Source organism: Rhinopithecus roxellana, chromosome 6 (assembly GCF_007565055.1).
Source record: "Rhinopithecus roxellana isolate Shanxi Qingling chromosome 6, ASM756505v1, whole genome shotgun sequence".
In the NCBI taxonomy this organism is placed as follows: domain Eukaryota; kingdom Metazoa; phylum Chordata; class Mammalia; order Primates; family Cercopithecidae; genus Rhinopithecus; species Rhinopithecus roxellana.
The window spans coordinates 135,910,792-135,925,726 of NC_044554.1; the positions used below are offsets into that span (position 1 = coordinate 135,910,792).

Consider the following 14,935-nt stretch of genomic DNA (forward strand, 5'->3'; position numbering starts at 1 on the left):
CCGGCAGCCGCTCTTCTTTCCTTTCACCAGTACTTCCCCTGCTGTTTGGCTTGTAAGTGTGATTGTATGTTTGGAAGACCCATCTAGAAAATAGTAATTGACACTAAGATCACATAAAAGCCCTTGAGTGTAGAAATGAAAATAATATGAATGATTCGTTTTGCATTAGTGTTCTTTTTTATTTTTGTTTTATTCCATTTTGTCTATTATATATGGCCTTTGAAATCTGATTGTGCAGATAGATGAATTTTACCCAAACAAAGGGCTGACCTTGCCCACAGCTTTTAGGAGGTAATATCTAAGCCCTTGGAATGTCCTGCCTGATAAGAGTACCTTTGTTTATTTATAGGCCTTGGGCCACACCAGATCCTTTTTTTTTGTTTTTTTTTGTTTGTTTGTGTTTTGTTTTGTTGTTGTTGTTGTTGTTGTTGTTGTTGTTTTTGAGATGGCGTCTCACTCTGTTGCCCATGCTGGAGTGCAGTGGCATGATCTCTGCTCACAGCAACCTCTGCCTCCCAGGTTCAAGCGATTCTCCTGCCTCAGCCTCGTAAGTAGCTGGGATTACAGGTGTGCACCACCACACCCACCTAATTTTTGTATTTGTAGTAGAGACGGGGTTTCACCATGTTGGCCAGGCTGGTCTCAAACTCCTGACCTCAGGTGATCTTCCCACGTCAGCTGCCCAAAGTACTGGGATTACAGGCATGAGCCACCATGCCCAGCCCCCACACCAGATATTCTCTGCCAACCAAATGATTTCATATGGTTGGGGCTTTGGGCCATGCAGTTATTGGCTCATCCTCTGGAGGGGCTGGAAATTAAGGTCAGACATGTGCCAATCAACCGTGTCTAGGTGACTGAGCCACAGTAAAATCTTTGGACACCAAGACTCAGGTGCATTTCCAAGGTTGGCAGCACTCTATGTATATCATCACACATCCCTGCTGGAAGAAGTTAGCTCTGTCTATAACCCCTCTGCAGTAGGACAACTGGAAGTTCCAAGCATGGAATTCTCCTAGACTCGGTCCCACGTGCCTGTTCCCTCGGTTAGCATTAATGTGTGTCCTTATGCTATAATAAAACATACATGAACAGCTTTCAGAGAGTTCTGTGGGTCCTACTAGCTAACCGTTAAATCTGGAGGTGGTCTTGGGGGCCCCTGAACTTTGCACTGGTGTATGTGTTTTCCCATCCTTGTTTCACCATTTCTCATTCTTAACTGCAGTATGGGAGTAGCTCTGTTTTATGGAGTGATTGTGATGGCTAAATGAAGTGAAGTATAAAAAGCATCTAGAATTGTGCCTTGCCTATAGCCGTGTATTAGTCTGTTCTCACGCTGCTGATAAAGACATACCCCAGACTGGGTAATTTATAAGAAAAAAGAGGTTGAATGGACTCACAGTTCACGTGGCTGGGGTGCCGTCACATTCATGGCGGAAGGTGAAAGGCACGTCTCACGTGGCGGCAGACAAGAGAAGAGAACTTGTGCAGGGAAACTCCCCTTCATAAAACCATCAGATCTTGTGAGATTTATTCACTGTCTCGAGAATAGCACAGGAAAGGCCCACCCTCATGATTCAATTACCTCCCACCCGGTCCCTCCTACAACACATGGGAATGGTGGGAACTACAATTCAAGATGAGATTTGGGTGGGGACAGAGCCAAACCATATGAAGCAGTTTCTTAGTAAAGGCTTTTTCGTAAAGGTTCTGACTATTTGCTTTTAAATAAAGAATGGTATAGTGTTACATGGAGGAATAGTCACACAAACTGCCTCCAATGTTGATGCTAATAAATAGCTCGTGGGGTGCTTTTGTTCAGCTCAGATATAGGATTTCCTTCTTATTTCAACTCTTGAATGTGTAGAACTGAGACCTTTGTATGATTAGAACTTTTTCAGTGACTCTGCAGTATTTATAACAAAAGCTGGAACAACTTTCAGCAGAACCTGGTTTGAGACAGTGGCTGGGAGCCAGCCGAATGATACAAATTTTTTGTTTGTGACATTTTGAGTTTGAGGTGACTGGATCTCCCATATAGATGAGTCTATGGAGAAGTTACAAGGGAAACTGATGGGTTCTTCATCTGCAACCTGTTGCCTGTAACTGTTAGGAACTAATTCATGTAATGGGAGGAGAATATCCTTCACTGTGGCAGTTTTATTTTTTTAGTTATTATTTTCTGAGAAGAGATGGAAGCTTGTAAATAAAATCAAACAGATCAAAGGCAGAGCACACTGATGAGAGGTCTGCATAAAAAGCTTTTGGCCCCCCTTGTTTGCCTAAGGCCTCTCTTGTGCTGTACTTGAGTAGAGAAATAATTAGCAGACAGTACGCTTCTCAGTGCGCTCTTTGTTTAGAATGAATGGCAAGAGAAGTTGAAGTACCTTAAGAATTTGGAATATAGGCTCGGTATGGTGGCTGATGCCTGTAATCCTAGCACTTTGGGAGGCCGAGGTTGGCGGATCACCTGAGGTCAGGAGTTCGAGACCAGCCAAGCCAACATGGCGAAACCCCATCTCTACTAAAAATGCAAAAATTAGCTGGGCTTAGTGGTGCGTGCCTGTAATCCCAGCTACTCCAGAGGCTGAGACAGGAGAATCTCTTGAACCTGGGAGGAAGAGGTTGCAGTGAGCTGAGGTTGTGCCACTGCACTGTAGCCTGGACAACAGAGTGAGACTCTGTCCCCCTCACCCCCCCAAAAAGAAAAAAAGAATTTGGAATATACACTGTTTTCTGTAAGTTTTAGATAAGTTAAACAAAGGGAGTTAACTTAAAGATATTGCATACAAATAAGTCCAGGGGTAAAACAAAATAAAACCAACTCTCAGCCAGGTGAGGTGACTCACATCTGTATTCCCAGCACTTTAAGAGGCTGAAGTAAGAGAATTGCTTGAGCCCTGGAGTTCAAAACCATCCTGGGCTGCATAACAAGACTGTCTCTCTACAAAACATTAACGAATTAGCTGGATATGGTGTCATGCACCTGTAGTCCCAGCTGTTCCAGAGACTGAGGAGGGAGGATCCTTGAGCCCAAGAAGTTGAGGCTGTAGTGAGCTATGGTTGCACCACTGCACTCCAGTCTGGGCGACAGAGGAAGACCATGTCTCTAAAACAAAACAAAACAAAACGAAACAAAACAAAAATCCTCTCTTTGCAGTTTCCTTGAGAAATATTTGAAAGACATGACTATTAGTTCTGTCATTTTCCAGTTTGAAGGCTACCAGTAGCATGGGATCATGTAATGGCCATGTCTCTTTAACACCCTCCAATTTGAATCTTGGCCCTTCTACTTCCTGAGGATATGGCCTAAGCACATCTATCACTTAGCTTTTTTTGGACTTTTGCTCTCATTCTAAAGATAGGAATGTAACTACAACATGTTTGTTATGTGGATTACACAAGATAGAGAACCAAACATAGCACCTAGTACCCAGTAGGACACTTCACAAGGATTCGTCACTACTGTTTGCCTGCTAGTCCTCTCCTTTCCTCTGCCCTACATTTTTTGGCTGAGGTTGTTGATGTGCTTTTTCCTTTCTTGGATGGATACAGTCACCACTATTTTAAACCTTATTTTTAGTTTTGTCAAAATTCTATGTAGACAGTTTAAAAGTCCAAGTTTATTAAAAACAAAAACAAAAAACAGCAGTTCCTTGTACCCTCCTCAAACACAAACACACCTCCATTTCCCCCTCTCAAGCAACAACCACTTTCAGATTTTCTAGGTGATTCATTTGGTATTTATCTCCATATCTCTAAATAGCATACATAGCTGCTCACTCCTGCACCCCCAATTCACCATTTTGCTTATTATCTTTTTTTTTTTTTTTTTTTTTTTTGAGGCAGAGTCTCGCTCTGTCCCCCAGGCTGGAGTACAGTGGTGCGATCTCAGCTCACTGCAACCTCTGCCTCCTAGGTTCAACCAGTTCTCCTGCTTCAGCCTCCTGAGTAGCTGGGACTACAGGAGCCCACCACCACACCCGGCCAGTTTTTATATTTTTAGTAGTGACGGTGTTTCACCTTGTTGGCCAGGCTGTTCTTGAACTCCTGACCTCAAATGATCCACCCACCTCAGCCTCCCAAAGTGCTGCAATTACAGGTGTGAGCCACCATGCCTGGCCGCTTATTATCTCTTTACTGTGTACCATGGAAGATGAGGCTCGAGCTTGCTTCTACGTCCTCCTGGAACATCCTTTCCCATTCTCCTACCCTCCTGTCATACACATACCAGTTTTTTATTTAGATGATTGGTTTTTGCTTTATTATAACCATGTGAACACTGTTCACAGCCAAGCCATGCCATCTCCTGCAATTGCTATTTGTTTCCAGCGCCACCTTTGGTTAACTTTTATTATTTTCTTCATCTAGATTTCTGTGTTCTTTTGCTAACAGCTCTCTGCCATCTCAAATATATTGCCTCTCAGACTTTCAGATTTGTTGGATTTGCTATCAGGTTCCTCTTTTTGAAGAAGTCTCTGCAGGGACACTTTCTTATCCACCTACCTTGGACAGTTCACTTTCTACCACCTAGTTCACAGCTGTTTTCCTGGGATCACCAGCTCTGTCTTGAGTGAAAAGTTTCTGGGATCCCATGTTTCCTAAAGTTACTCCTTCATTTACAGGAAGTGCAACTTCTAGGAGATTCCTAAGAAACTGGTATGTAAAAAGTACAACTTTTCCAGACCTTAAATGTCTAAACGTGTTTTCATTCTCCCTACACACTTGATTTGGATATAGAATTCTTGGCTGGAAACTATTCCCCCTTTGAGGTTGGACCTACTGTCTTTCAGCTTTCCTTGCAGTAATTGAGAACTCAAAAGGCATTCAGATTCTTAATCCTCTGTGTATGACCATGTGTTTCTCATTAGATTTTTCTCTTTGTCTCCATTGTTTTGAAATTTCACTGTAATGTGCTTCAGACAGTGTGTCTGGTTTTATCCATTGTAGACACCTTTAATGTGGAAACTCATGTCCTTCACTTCTTAACATTTCCAGAATTATTTCAATGAATATATCCTCTCTTCTGTTTTTTTTTTCTCCTTTCTGTCTAGAACTACTAAAAAGAAAAGTTTTAAATTGGGTCTTATGAACTAGTTCTTTAATATTTAAAAAAAAAAAAAATCTTTTCTACCAGGTGCAGTGGCTCACGCCTATAATCCCAGCACTTTGGGAGGCCAAGGCAGGTGAATCACCTGAGGTCGGGGGTTCAAGACCACCCTGGCCAACATGGTGAAACCCCGTCTCCACTAAAAATACAAAAAATTAGCCAGGCGTGGTGGCACATGCCTGTAGTCTCAGCTACCCTGGAAGCTGAGGCAGGAGAATCTCTTGTACCTGGGATGCAGAGGTTGCAGTGAGCTGAGATCACGCCATCACACTCCAGCCTGGGTGACAGAGTGAGACTCTATCTTAAAAAACATAATAAAAATAAAAATTAAATTAGAACACCTTTTCTTTCCTATGTTCTATCTTTCTGTCTTTTTTGCTCTACACTCTAGAAAATGTTCTTAATTTTGTTTCTTAACTTTCTTGTGAGTCCTTCATTTATGCTCCCATATTTTAAAAATCTAAAGTCTTTTAAAAATTATTTTAATAATCTAAAGTCTTTTAAAAATTATTTTAATGTTCCTTTTATAGCATAGTTTTAAAATGAATGCAGTATTTTCTTTCATTTCTTTAAGGATATTAATAATAGTTGTTTCAGTTTAGTTAGTTTTTGTTTGTGTCATTTTCTCCCTGCGTAGGCTCAGTTTATGTTTTTCTTTTTGTTTGTTTGTTTATTTAGTTTTTGAGACAGAGTCTTGCTCTGTCACCCAAGGTAGAGTGCAATCGCAAGATCTCGGCTCACTGCAACCTCCACCTCCTGGGTTCAGGTGATTCTCCTGCCTCAGCCTCCCGAGTAGCTGGGATTACAGGCGCCTGCCACCACACTTGGCTTATTTTTGTATTTTTAGTAGAGACGGGGTTTCATCGTGTTGGCCAGGCTGGTCTCGAATTCCTGACCTCAGGTGATCTGCCCGCCTAGGCCTCCCAATGTGCTGGGATAACAGGCGTGAGCCACCGCGCTCGGCCTCTTTTTCTTTTTATCCCTCTATCATGTTAGAAGTTTTTCTGAGGTGGCTGATGGTCATTGGTTATATGCTTGTATTTGAGAGTGGGAGACTAAAGACCAGCTTGGCCAACATGGCGAAACCCCATCTCTTCAAAAAATACAAAAATTAGCCGGACATGGTGGTGCATGCCTGTAATCCCAGCTACTCGGGAGGCTAAGGCAGGAGAATCGCTCGAACCAGAGAGGTGGAGGTTGCAGTGAAGCCGAGATTGCGCCATTGCACTCCAGCCTGGGCAACAGACCGAGACTCAATCTCAAAAATAAATAAATAAAAATAATAATAAATAAAGAGCACCCTAAGATAGGGCTTGACTCTATCTTGGAGTGATCTACCGGATCATTTCCTTAGGGAATCCCAACCTCAGTATCTTGCAATCTGTCTTCTTGGGCTGGTCAGTAGGGTCTTGTCATTTTCTGCAGCTTGCAGTGGTCCCTGGTGGTCCAGAAACAGGAAAGGGAATAGTTTTATTATGGCAGCCCTGCCCTCAGCTATACCTGCTGTCCCACAGACCATAGATCCTTTCTGAATTGTCTTCTGAGAAGAAACCTCCGAGCATCTGTCAGGGCATGGAGTGGGTAGGTGCTCAGCTGTGAATATGTGCAAGGGGGTCAGGAACTTGAGATTCTAATCATGTCTTAAACCGAATATAAACCTGCCTTTGGGTTTTTGGTGGGGAGTGGATTTGGTACCTCCTCAATCCATGCTTCCTATTGGGGCGACTGTTGCAGCCAGTTTCTGAGCCTTTGAGGAATTCTAAAGCATAAATTGGGCTGAATCTTGGATTTCTCTATTTGCTAGCTTAGGATTCAGCTCTCTTGGGTCTGCTAAACCAGTTTGCTCACCAATCATCTTTTTAGCTTCTAAAAGTCCAATACTGTTTTCTCCTCTCCCAATAGCTTTATTTTTATATTACATATCTTGTTAAAATGTTCTTACTATCATTTTAGTGGGATTTCAAGAGGAAGTGATAGCAAATGCATGCATTTAATCTACCATCTTTAATGGAATCTTTTTAAACATTTACACTAACAGAGAACCTATGCTGTTATTATTGCTTAGTGAAATTCTCCCTTTGTGAAAGATGAGAACATAAGGAGAACAAGGCCCTTTGTACAGCAGTTTGGTTCTCGCAGAGAGTGCGAGCCTGCAGTGCCTTATCTAGCCAGCAAGGCCACAGACCCTTAGCAGCCTGGCTTTATTAAGTCAGGCCTGTACCTTATTGGGCTCGTGTGTTTTTAAGATCATCTATGACCTTTTGAGTTTATTTGTAATTCTGCATAGATTCCGTTCTTCCCTTACTGTTGGATTTGAGAGATTCTTTTAGCAGGGTGACCTCGTGTCTCAGGATACTTAACCTTGGATTTTACAGTTTGAGGTTTCATGCCTCTATTCATGCAGCTGTCTCTCAGCACTGTTTGTGTGTCAATCATACCAAATTTTGCTTTTTCAGCTTCTGCCTTTTACATGGAACACTTTTTTTCTGAGCTGTGATTATTCAGTATGATTCGTCTCAGATTGCCCCTGAGAGGAGACACATGTGGTTCAGTTTTGTCTTTTGGGTCTAGTGGCTCCGTTCATTTCAGAATAACTTACTCTTAAGGACTGAATATTTGTGCCCCCCTCCCCTCCCAGATTCATAGGTTGAGGTCCTATCTCCCAGTGCGGCTGTATTTGGAGATGGGGTTTCAAAGGAAGCAACTGGGATTAAATGAAGTTATAAGGGTAAGCCCTGATCTGATAGGATCAGTGTCTTTATAAGAAGAGACATCATGGCTGGGTGCCGTGGCTCACCCCTGTAATCCTAGCATTTTGGGAAATCAAGGTGGGAGGATCACTTGAGGCCAGGAGTTCAAGAGCAGCCTGGGCAAAATAGTTAGACCCTTTCTCTACAGAAAATTTTAAAATTAGCTGGGCATGGTGACATGTACCTGTAGTCTCAGCTACTCAGGAGGCTGAGGTGGGAGGATGGCTTGAGCCCACACGATTGAGGCTGCAGTGTGCTATAGTTGCACCACTGCGCTCCAGCCTAGGTGTTAGAGTAAGAACCTATTTCTTTAAAAAAAAAAAAAAAAAAGGAAGAAGAAGAAGAGACATGAGAAGGCTCAAGTCACTTGCTCACTCACTTTCCATGTACATGTACCAAGGAAAGGCCATGTGGGACAGAGCAAGAAGGCAGCCGCCTGCAAAGACAGGAAGAGAGCCCTCACCAGAAACTGAGTTAGCCAGAACCTTGGAATTCCAGCCTCCAGAACTGTGAGAAAAGAATTTTCTGTTGTTTCAGCCACCCACACTATGGCATTTTGTTACAGCAGCCTGAGCTAATACTCCTGCTTTGTCCTGCATTTACCTGGTCTTCCAGTTAGTTTTTTTAGCCTTTGGGAATCAGGGCAGTAAGTTGTTAGATTTTAGCTTACAGTTGTCCTACCTGTGCAACTGAGATTTCTTCCGTTTTAAACCAGAGTAGAGTTTTAGAGTCAAAAGAAACCAGATTTTTTAGTGCAGAAGTTTTCAAACTGCATTTTGAAAGTCAGGAGGTTGGTTTTGTGAGTTGCAGCCAGCAGTTTGAAATGCATTGCCTGCAGTTTTGTGAAAGTTGTATTCCCAGCTTGTGTGTGTATATTTGCATGTACTAGATCGAGATATAAAGTATATTTTTGACTGTAGGTATGGTTAAAAAAAAAATTGTCTATTGTATTGCGCAAACTAATCCTTTACTCTCTCTTAGAACACCCATGGCAAATGATCATGTTAGAGTTTGAGGGTGAAGGAGCATCAGGATTATGAACCAGAGGGGTCAGACTTCAGACCTAGAAATTGAAACACCAAAGGGACACAAATAGGGAAGAAGAGAGTATGGTCATCTCTTTCTTTCAGCAAGCAACACTGGGATCCCCCAAAAGACTCCTCTACAGGGCCAAGCTTGTGTGATTTATCACACATGTCCCTGTATTCCCCAAGTGCCTTGTATATAACCTCACTCACTATACATGCTATGTTGTATTATAATTATTTTTGAAATGTATGTGACTAGGCCAAGTCCATAGTTGGCCCAGTTGGCCTATGTTGATGGATGGATCATCATTTTTGGCCTCATTTGACTGCCATATATGTTGAATTACATGTTAATGTCATGTCAGTCACCCCAGGCTCGGTCAAGGGTGAGTGTCTTGCCTCTGTCATGAATACACAGTGAAGCATTCCCTTCCATTCTACGGGGCCAATAGCAGCAAAATCCCATCATGTCTCAAGATGTCAGTGGAAGGGGTGGAATTTTGATTCTTTCTATGCTCTTCTAGCTTTGTTAAGAGGTGAGGAAGAAGGGCTGGGCCCTCGCATGTCCTGGGTGACGGCGTATGTTGTTAAGTTCATATGTTCACAGAGCCAGCAGGCGTGGTGGGGTGGAATGCAGGAGGAAACTGCAGGGGCCATTACAGTGTCTGTGGACATTCAGGACAGTGAGGTCCTGTGGCCGGAAAACCGACAGAAACTGTCTAACACGGAAACTATCTCACTGCAACCGAACGAACAGGATTTAGGAAGACTTCCCAGAGCAAAGGATGAAGGACATGTGAGTTAGAGGGGACAGCATGGGTGTCACCTGAGAGGGCCACAGCTCATGAAGAGATGGAGATTTGATACTCAGACTTTACATTCAGGATCATGGGCATCATTTCTGCTGTCGGCACAGTCTCAGGCCATCTGTGGGAAGTTGAGAGAAGCCACAGCTGGAATCAGAAAGTCAGTCGGCTGGAAGACGGTGGCTGCGGCCCAGAGGAAGGGCCTGCGTGACCAAGTCACGCCACTGGCAGCAGAAGTGCTGCCCAGGGAGAATCGATGGAGGTGTGAGGGGCCAGGGAAAAGGTCACCTTTGACTCTGCAATTTTTGAGGCTCAGTGCCTGGGAATGACAGTGATTGCTTCCACAACAGTAGACAGCACTTCAGGGACAGTCTGTCTCGGGAGAGAAAATGATGGTGAGATATAAATTTTACATCTTGGGTTGCAGAGTTCACAGAGCCCTTGAGGCATCATTTCCAAGAATGGTCTTATTACAAGAAAACTTCTAATTCTTAGAGTAATTAAACTTTACCACGTATTCAGCATTTTCCCCCTAGAAAGCTCTTAGCTAGTGGGTAAAAAATCAGATGTCATTTAAATTCAGCATATTTTAATATTCTAAATTTTAATATTTTCAATTTTTTTTTCTTTTTTTGTGGCTAGAACAGGAAATTGTTCCTTAGTTCATTTAGTTAGTTGGAGTTTTTTTATTTTTATTTTTGAGACGAAGTTTCACTCTTGTCACTGAGGCTAGAGTGCAGTGGCATGGTCTTGACTCACTGCAACCTCCACCTCCCGGGTTCAAGCGATTCTCCTGCCTCAGCCTCCCAAGTAGCTGGGATTATAGGCACACACCACGATGCCCGGCTAAGTTTTGTATCTTTAGTAGAGATGGGATTTTACCATGTTGGCCAGGCTAGTCTTGAACTCCTGACCTCAGGTGATCCACCCGCCTCGGCCTTTCAAAGTGCTAGGATGACAAGCGTGAGCCACCGTGCCCGGCTGTTAGTCGGAGTTTTTAAAAAGACAGTGGCATGACAAGTACTTGTCTGTTTTTGAGTCAGGTGTCAGCGTATTAGTTAATACATTTACACAAATGAATGCCAAACAAATGCTTTGAATTAAAAGCCTTCACAGTTCAATTAGTATTCCTTACGAGCCTCTTCAACTTTGTTTTCTTCATTCCAGGTCATTATTTCACCGTGACTTTTGAGAAGCAATTTTCTTAAAAGAGTACAAATTGGATTATCCCCTCTTACTGAACTGAAGTTCTTCAGGCTTTCCACTAATGAGATATCGTATCCACGTTAGGCCAGAAAAGCTAGTTTGAGTCATTTAGTTAGCATTTTTGAATTAGAAGTTATTGATAAAACCTTCACTAATAACTCAAGCCAAGTTGAGTCTAAAAAGGATTCCACAAGGTGCTGTTAACACAGCCTTGAAAATTTGTAACCGATCATAAGGGGCAACAGCAGGAATTAGAACCAGTTTGAATTAGCCACGTGGTAACACCGAAACATTTAACCCTGTGTCAGCGTGACTGCTCGAGATAAACTTGACTTGTCTTCAGGGCCCAGCAAGACTGCAGGCCCAAGGTAAAGGAAGCTCTCCTGTGGTTGTAGCGCATCTTGCTTTGATAGGAAGTCATGTCTGGACCATGAAAGAGGTTTTTTTGTGTTTGTTTTTGTTGTTTTTGATGTGATAGAAAAGATCAGACTTGTTCATGATTTTTAAAAGCGTTCTTTTTTTTCCTAGGGATGTTTTTACTTCTGACTTGACTTGACACATTTTTTTCTTTCCAGTTTAAAATTGGTGGTGAATGGTGGACGTGGATCGATTATAACCGCTTCCAGGAGCTCATCCAGGAATATGAAGATAGTGGTGGATCAAAAACGTTCAGCGCAAAGGATTATATGGCCAGAACTCCTCACTGGGCATTATTTGGTGCCAATGAAAGAGGCTTTGATCCCAAGGACACAAGACATCAGAGAAAGAACAAATCAAAGGCTATTTCTGGATGTTGAGATTATCTGATTTCAAGGTACTGAAGGACAAAAACTTGGATGGCCTCAAAAGTTTCTTGAACACCACTGTGATTCTTCCAAGGACGAATTACATAAATTATACTTTCATACAAAGGAGATGATAAGGCAGTAAACACCGGGACACGGGGAACAGCATCCACACTCGGGGCCTGGGCCACAGCCCCGATGTTTCTTTTCAGAACTCAGCCCCTTTCCTGATTTTACTTCTAAGAGGAAAATTATTTTGGGGGAGGAACTACACAGTCATTATTAGAATTTAACTGATAGTTTTGTATTATAACTTGTAAGACCTACCAGAATGCCAGTCCCGAGAGTGTCAGACAAGGTAGAAATCTCTGGGCTTCTTCCTCTTACTGGGCCCTTGGATTTCACGGAGCAGCCACTTAGCATTGAATTGCACTACCCTGAGCTAACCGTGTCTGCGCCTTCTAAGATAAGAGCTTGATCCCTTTCCTGTATCTTAAGACAACGCCTCCTGAAAAGAATCGAAGTTGTCACAACTCTCAATTATTTTTAAATACTGCATAGTTTTGAGTTTTGGCTTATTACCAACCCTTCACAAAATTGCATCGGATCTGAAACTGCTAGATCTCAACTCATTCCCATGTAAATTACCGCAGACCGCAGGGCTGCAGCGGAGTGAAGCTGTCTGCTGTAAGAGGAGTGGCCATGTGAGGGCAGGGGGTCATTAGTCTCACAAACACACTTTGGACTAAAGAGGATCATTTGTTTTTGTTTAGGAAGTCACTGTCCGGGCCTCGTATCACGACCAGATGGCGGGTCTCCGTCGTCTTTCGCTCCTGTGGCCCTCGCTGCTTTGCACAATCTGTTCTTTCAGGTTCAGCCGTTTTCAAGTTGGAAGGATCATAAATACTCAAAATTGTTTTCAAGTTAGCAAGGCCTTTTAACAGTCTTTTATGCAAAAAATCGAATTAGTAAAATAATCTTTTGTAAAGACTTACAGCATGAGTTTTCTTTTTTTAAATTTTTATTCTAATTTTTGTGGGTACATAGTAGGTGCATATATTTATGGGGTACATGAGATGTTTTCATACAAGCATGCAATGAGTAATAAGCACATCGTGGAGAACGGGGTCTCCATCCCTGCAAGCATTTATCCTTTGTTCGAAAACCAATCCAATTATACGCTTTTAGTTCTTTTATTTATTTATTTATTTATTTATTTATTTATTTATTTATTTATTTTGAGACCAAGTCTCGCTGTCACCCAGGCTGGAGTGCAGTGGCTTAATCTTGGCTCGCTGTCACCTCTGCCGCCTGGGTTCCAGTGATTCTCCTACCTGAGCCTCCCGAATCGCTGTGATTATAGGCATGCACCACCACACCTGGTTAATTTTTGTATTTTTAGTAGAGATGGGATTTCACCATGTTGGCCAGGCTGGTCTTGAACTCCTGACCTCAGGTGATCCTCCTGTCTCAGCCTCCCAGAGTGCTAGGATTACAGGCATGAGCCACCGCGCCCGGCCAGCCCTGTAGTTCTAAACCCTGTTAGACCCACCTTTTGTAACTATTCTCTATGCTGAATTAAAATTCATAGATATATAATCTATCTAACCAGATGAAAACTGGGCACCTTTTTTTTTTTTTTTTTTTTTTTTTTTTTTTTGCAGCAGGGTCTTGCTCTGTGCTGAAGCTGGAGTGCAGTAGCACAATCACAGCTCACTGCAGCCTCAATCTCCTGGGCCCAGGCAGTCCTCCTACCTTAGCCTCCTGGGTAGCTGGGACTGCAGGCGCACACCAAGCTCAGCTACATTTTTTTTTTTTTTTTTTTGAGGTGGAGTCTCGCTCTGTCACCCAGGCTGGAGTGCAGTGGCCGGATCTCGGCTCACTGCAAACTCCGCCGTCCGGGTTCACGCCATTCTCCTGCCTCAGCCTCCCGAGTAGCTGGGACTACAGGCGCCCGCCACCTCGTCCAGCTAGTTTTTTGTATTTTTTAGTAGAGACGGGGTTTCACTGTGTTAGCCAGGATGGTTTCGATCTCCTGACCTCGTGATCCGCCCATCTCGGCCTCCCAAAGTGCTGGGATTACAGACTTGAGCCACCGCGCCCGGCCTCAGCTACATTTTTTAATGTTTTTTGTAGACACAGGATCTCACCATGTTGCCCAGGCTGGTCTTGAACTCCTAAGCTCGAGAGATCCTCCTGCCTCATCCTCCCATAGTGGCTAGGATTACGGGCATGAGCCACCACACCCAGCCACCATACTTATTTCTCTCTCTCTCTCTTTTTTTTTTCTTTTTTGAGATGGAGTCTCACTCTGTCACCCAGGCCGGAGTGCAATGATGTGATCTCAGCTCACTGCTACCTCCGCTTCCTGGGTTCAAGCGGTTCTCCTGCCTCAGCCTCCTGAGTAGCTGGGATTACAGGCGCCTGCTACCACACCTGGCTAATTTTTGTAGTTTTAGTAGAGATGGGGTTTCACCATATTGGCCAGGCTAGTCTCAAACTCCTGACCTTGTGATCTGCCCACCTCAACCTCCCAGAGTGTTGGGATTACAGCGGTGAGTCACTGAGCCCAGGCCCACCATACTTATTTCTAAATGGTAGAATCAAAATACTTTTCTGTATTGTTACATGGATCAGTAAATACAGGAAAAACCAATCGTTTTTCTCTCTATACTCACACCAGTCAGTCCTTCACTTCTGACACCAAATTTGTGGGGCTTTTTCCTACACCAGTCAATTCTCTGACACCAGCCAGGCATCCTGCTGTTCAGTTCAATTCTGATGCTAATGAATTAACAAAGACTCCATGAGTTAAGAGCTCAGTCCCAAGGCTGGGCACAGTGGCTCACACCTGTAATCCCAGCACTTTGGGAGGCCGAGGCAGGCGGATTACCTGAGGTCAGGAGTTGGAGACCAGCCTGAGCAACATGGTGAAACCCCATCTCTACTAAAATTACCAAAATTAGCCGGATGTAGTGGTGTGCACCTGTAATCCCAGCTACTCAGGAGGCTGAGGCAGGAGAATGGCTTGAACTTGAGAGGCGGAGGTTGCAGTGAACGGAGATTGCACCACTGCACTCCAGCCTGGGTGACAGAGCAGGACTCCATCTCAAAAAAAAAAAAAAAAAAAAGTTCAGTCCCACAAGACTGCCCCTCACTTCAGACACCAGTTGCAGGTAGGGGGGTCCCCAGGTTACCCACAACTTCTGTCTGACATGGGCATAAATCAGAGGTTCTTCCTCTATAAGTC

At 43.4% G+C, this 14,935-nt stretch overlaps 1 protein-coding gene across 5 annotated transcripts in view; it reads left to right on the forward strand.

Annotated features, from left to right (window-relative positions):
* Positions 1-12,689, forward strand: part of LOC104657346 (S-adenosyl-L-methionine-dependent tRNA 4-demethylwyosine synthase TYW1) — a 262,699-nt gene extending 250,010 nt beyond the window's left edge. For 3 of the 5 annotated variants that reach the window (XM_030932482.1, XM_030932479.1, XM_030932481.1), the window contains one exon: positions 11,476-12,678. In XM_030932482.1, coding sequence (XP_030788342.1) covers positions 11,476-11,697 — 222 coding nt within the window. In that variant the 3' untranslated portion in view covers positions 11,698-12,678. Of the gene's footprint in view, positions 1-11,475 lie in introns of all 5 variants that reach the window. The other 2 variants (XM_030932480.1, XM_010357125.2) reach the window with 2 other exon arrangements.
* The last annotated feature ends 2,246 nt before the right edge of the window (positions 12,690-14,935 follow it).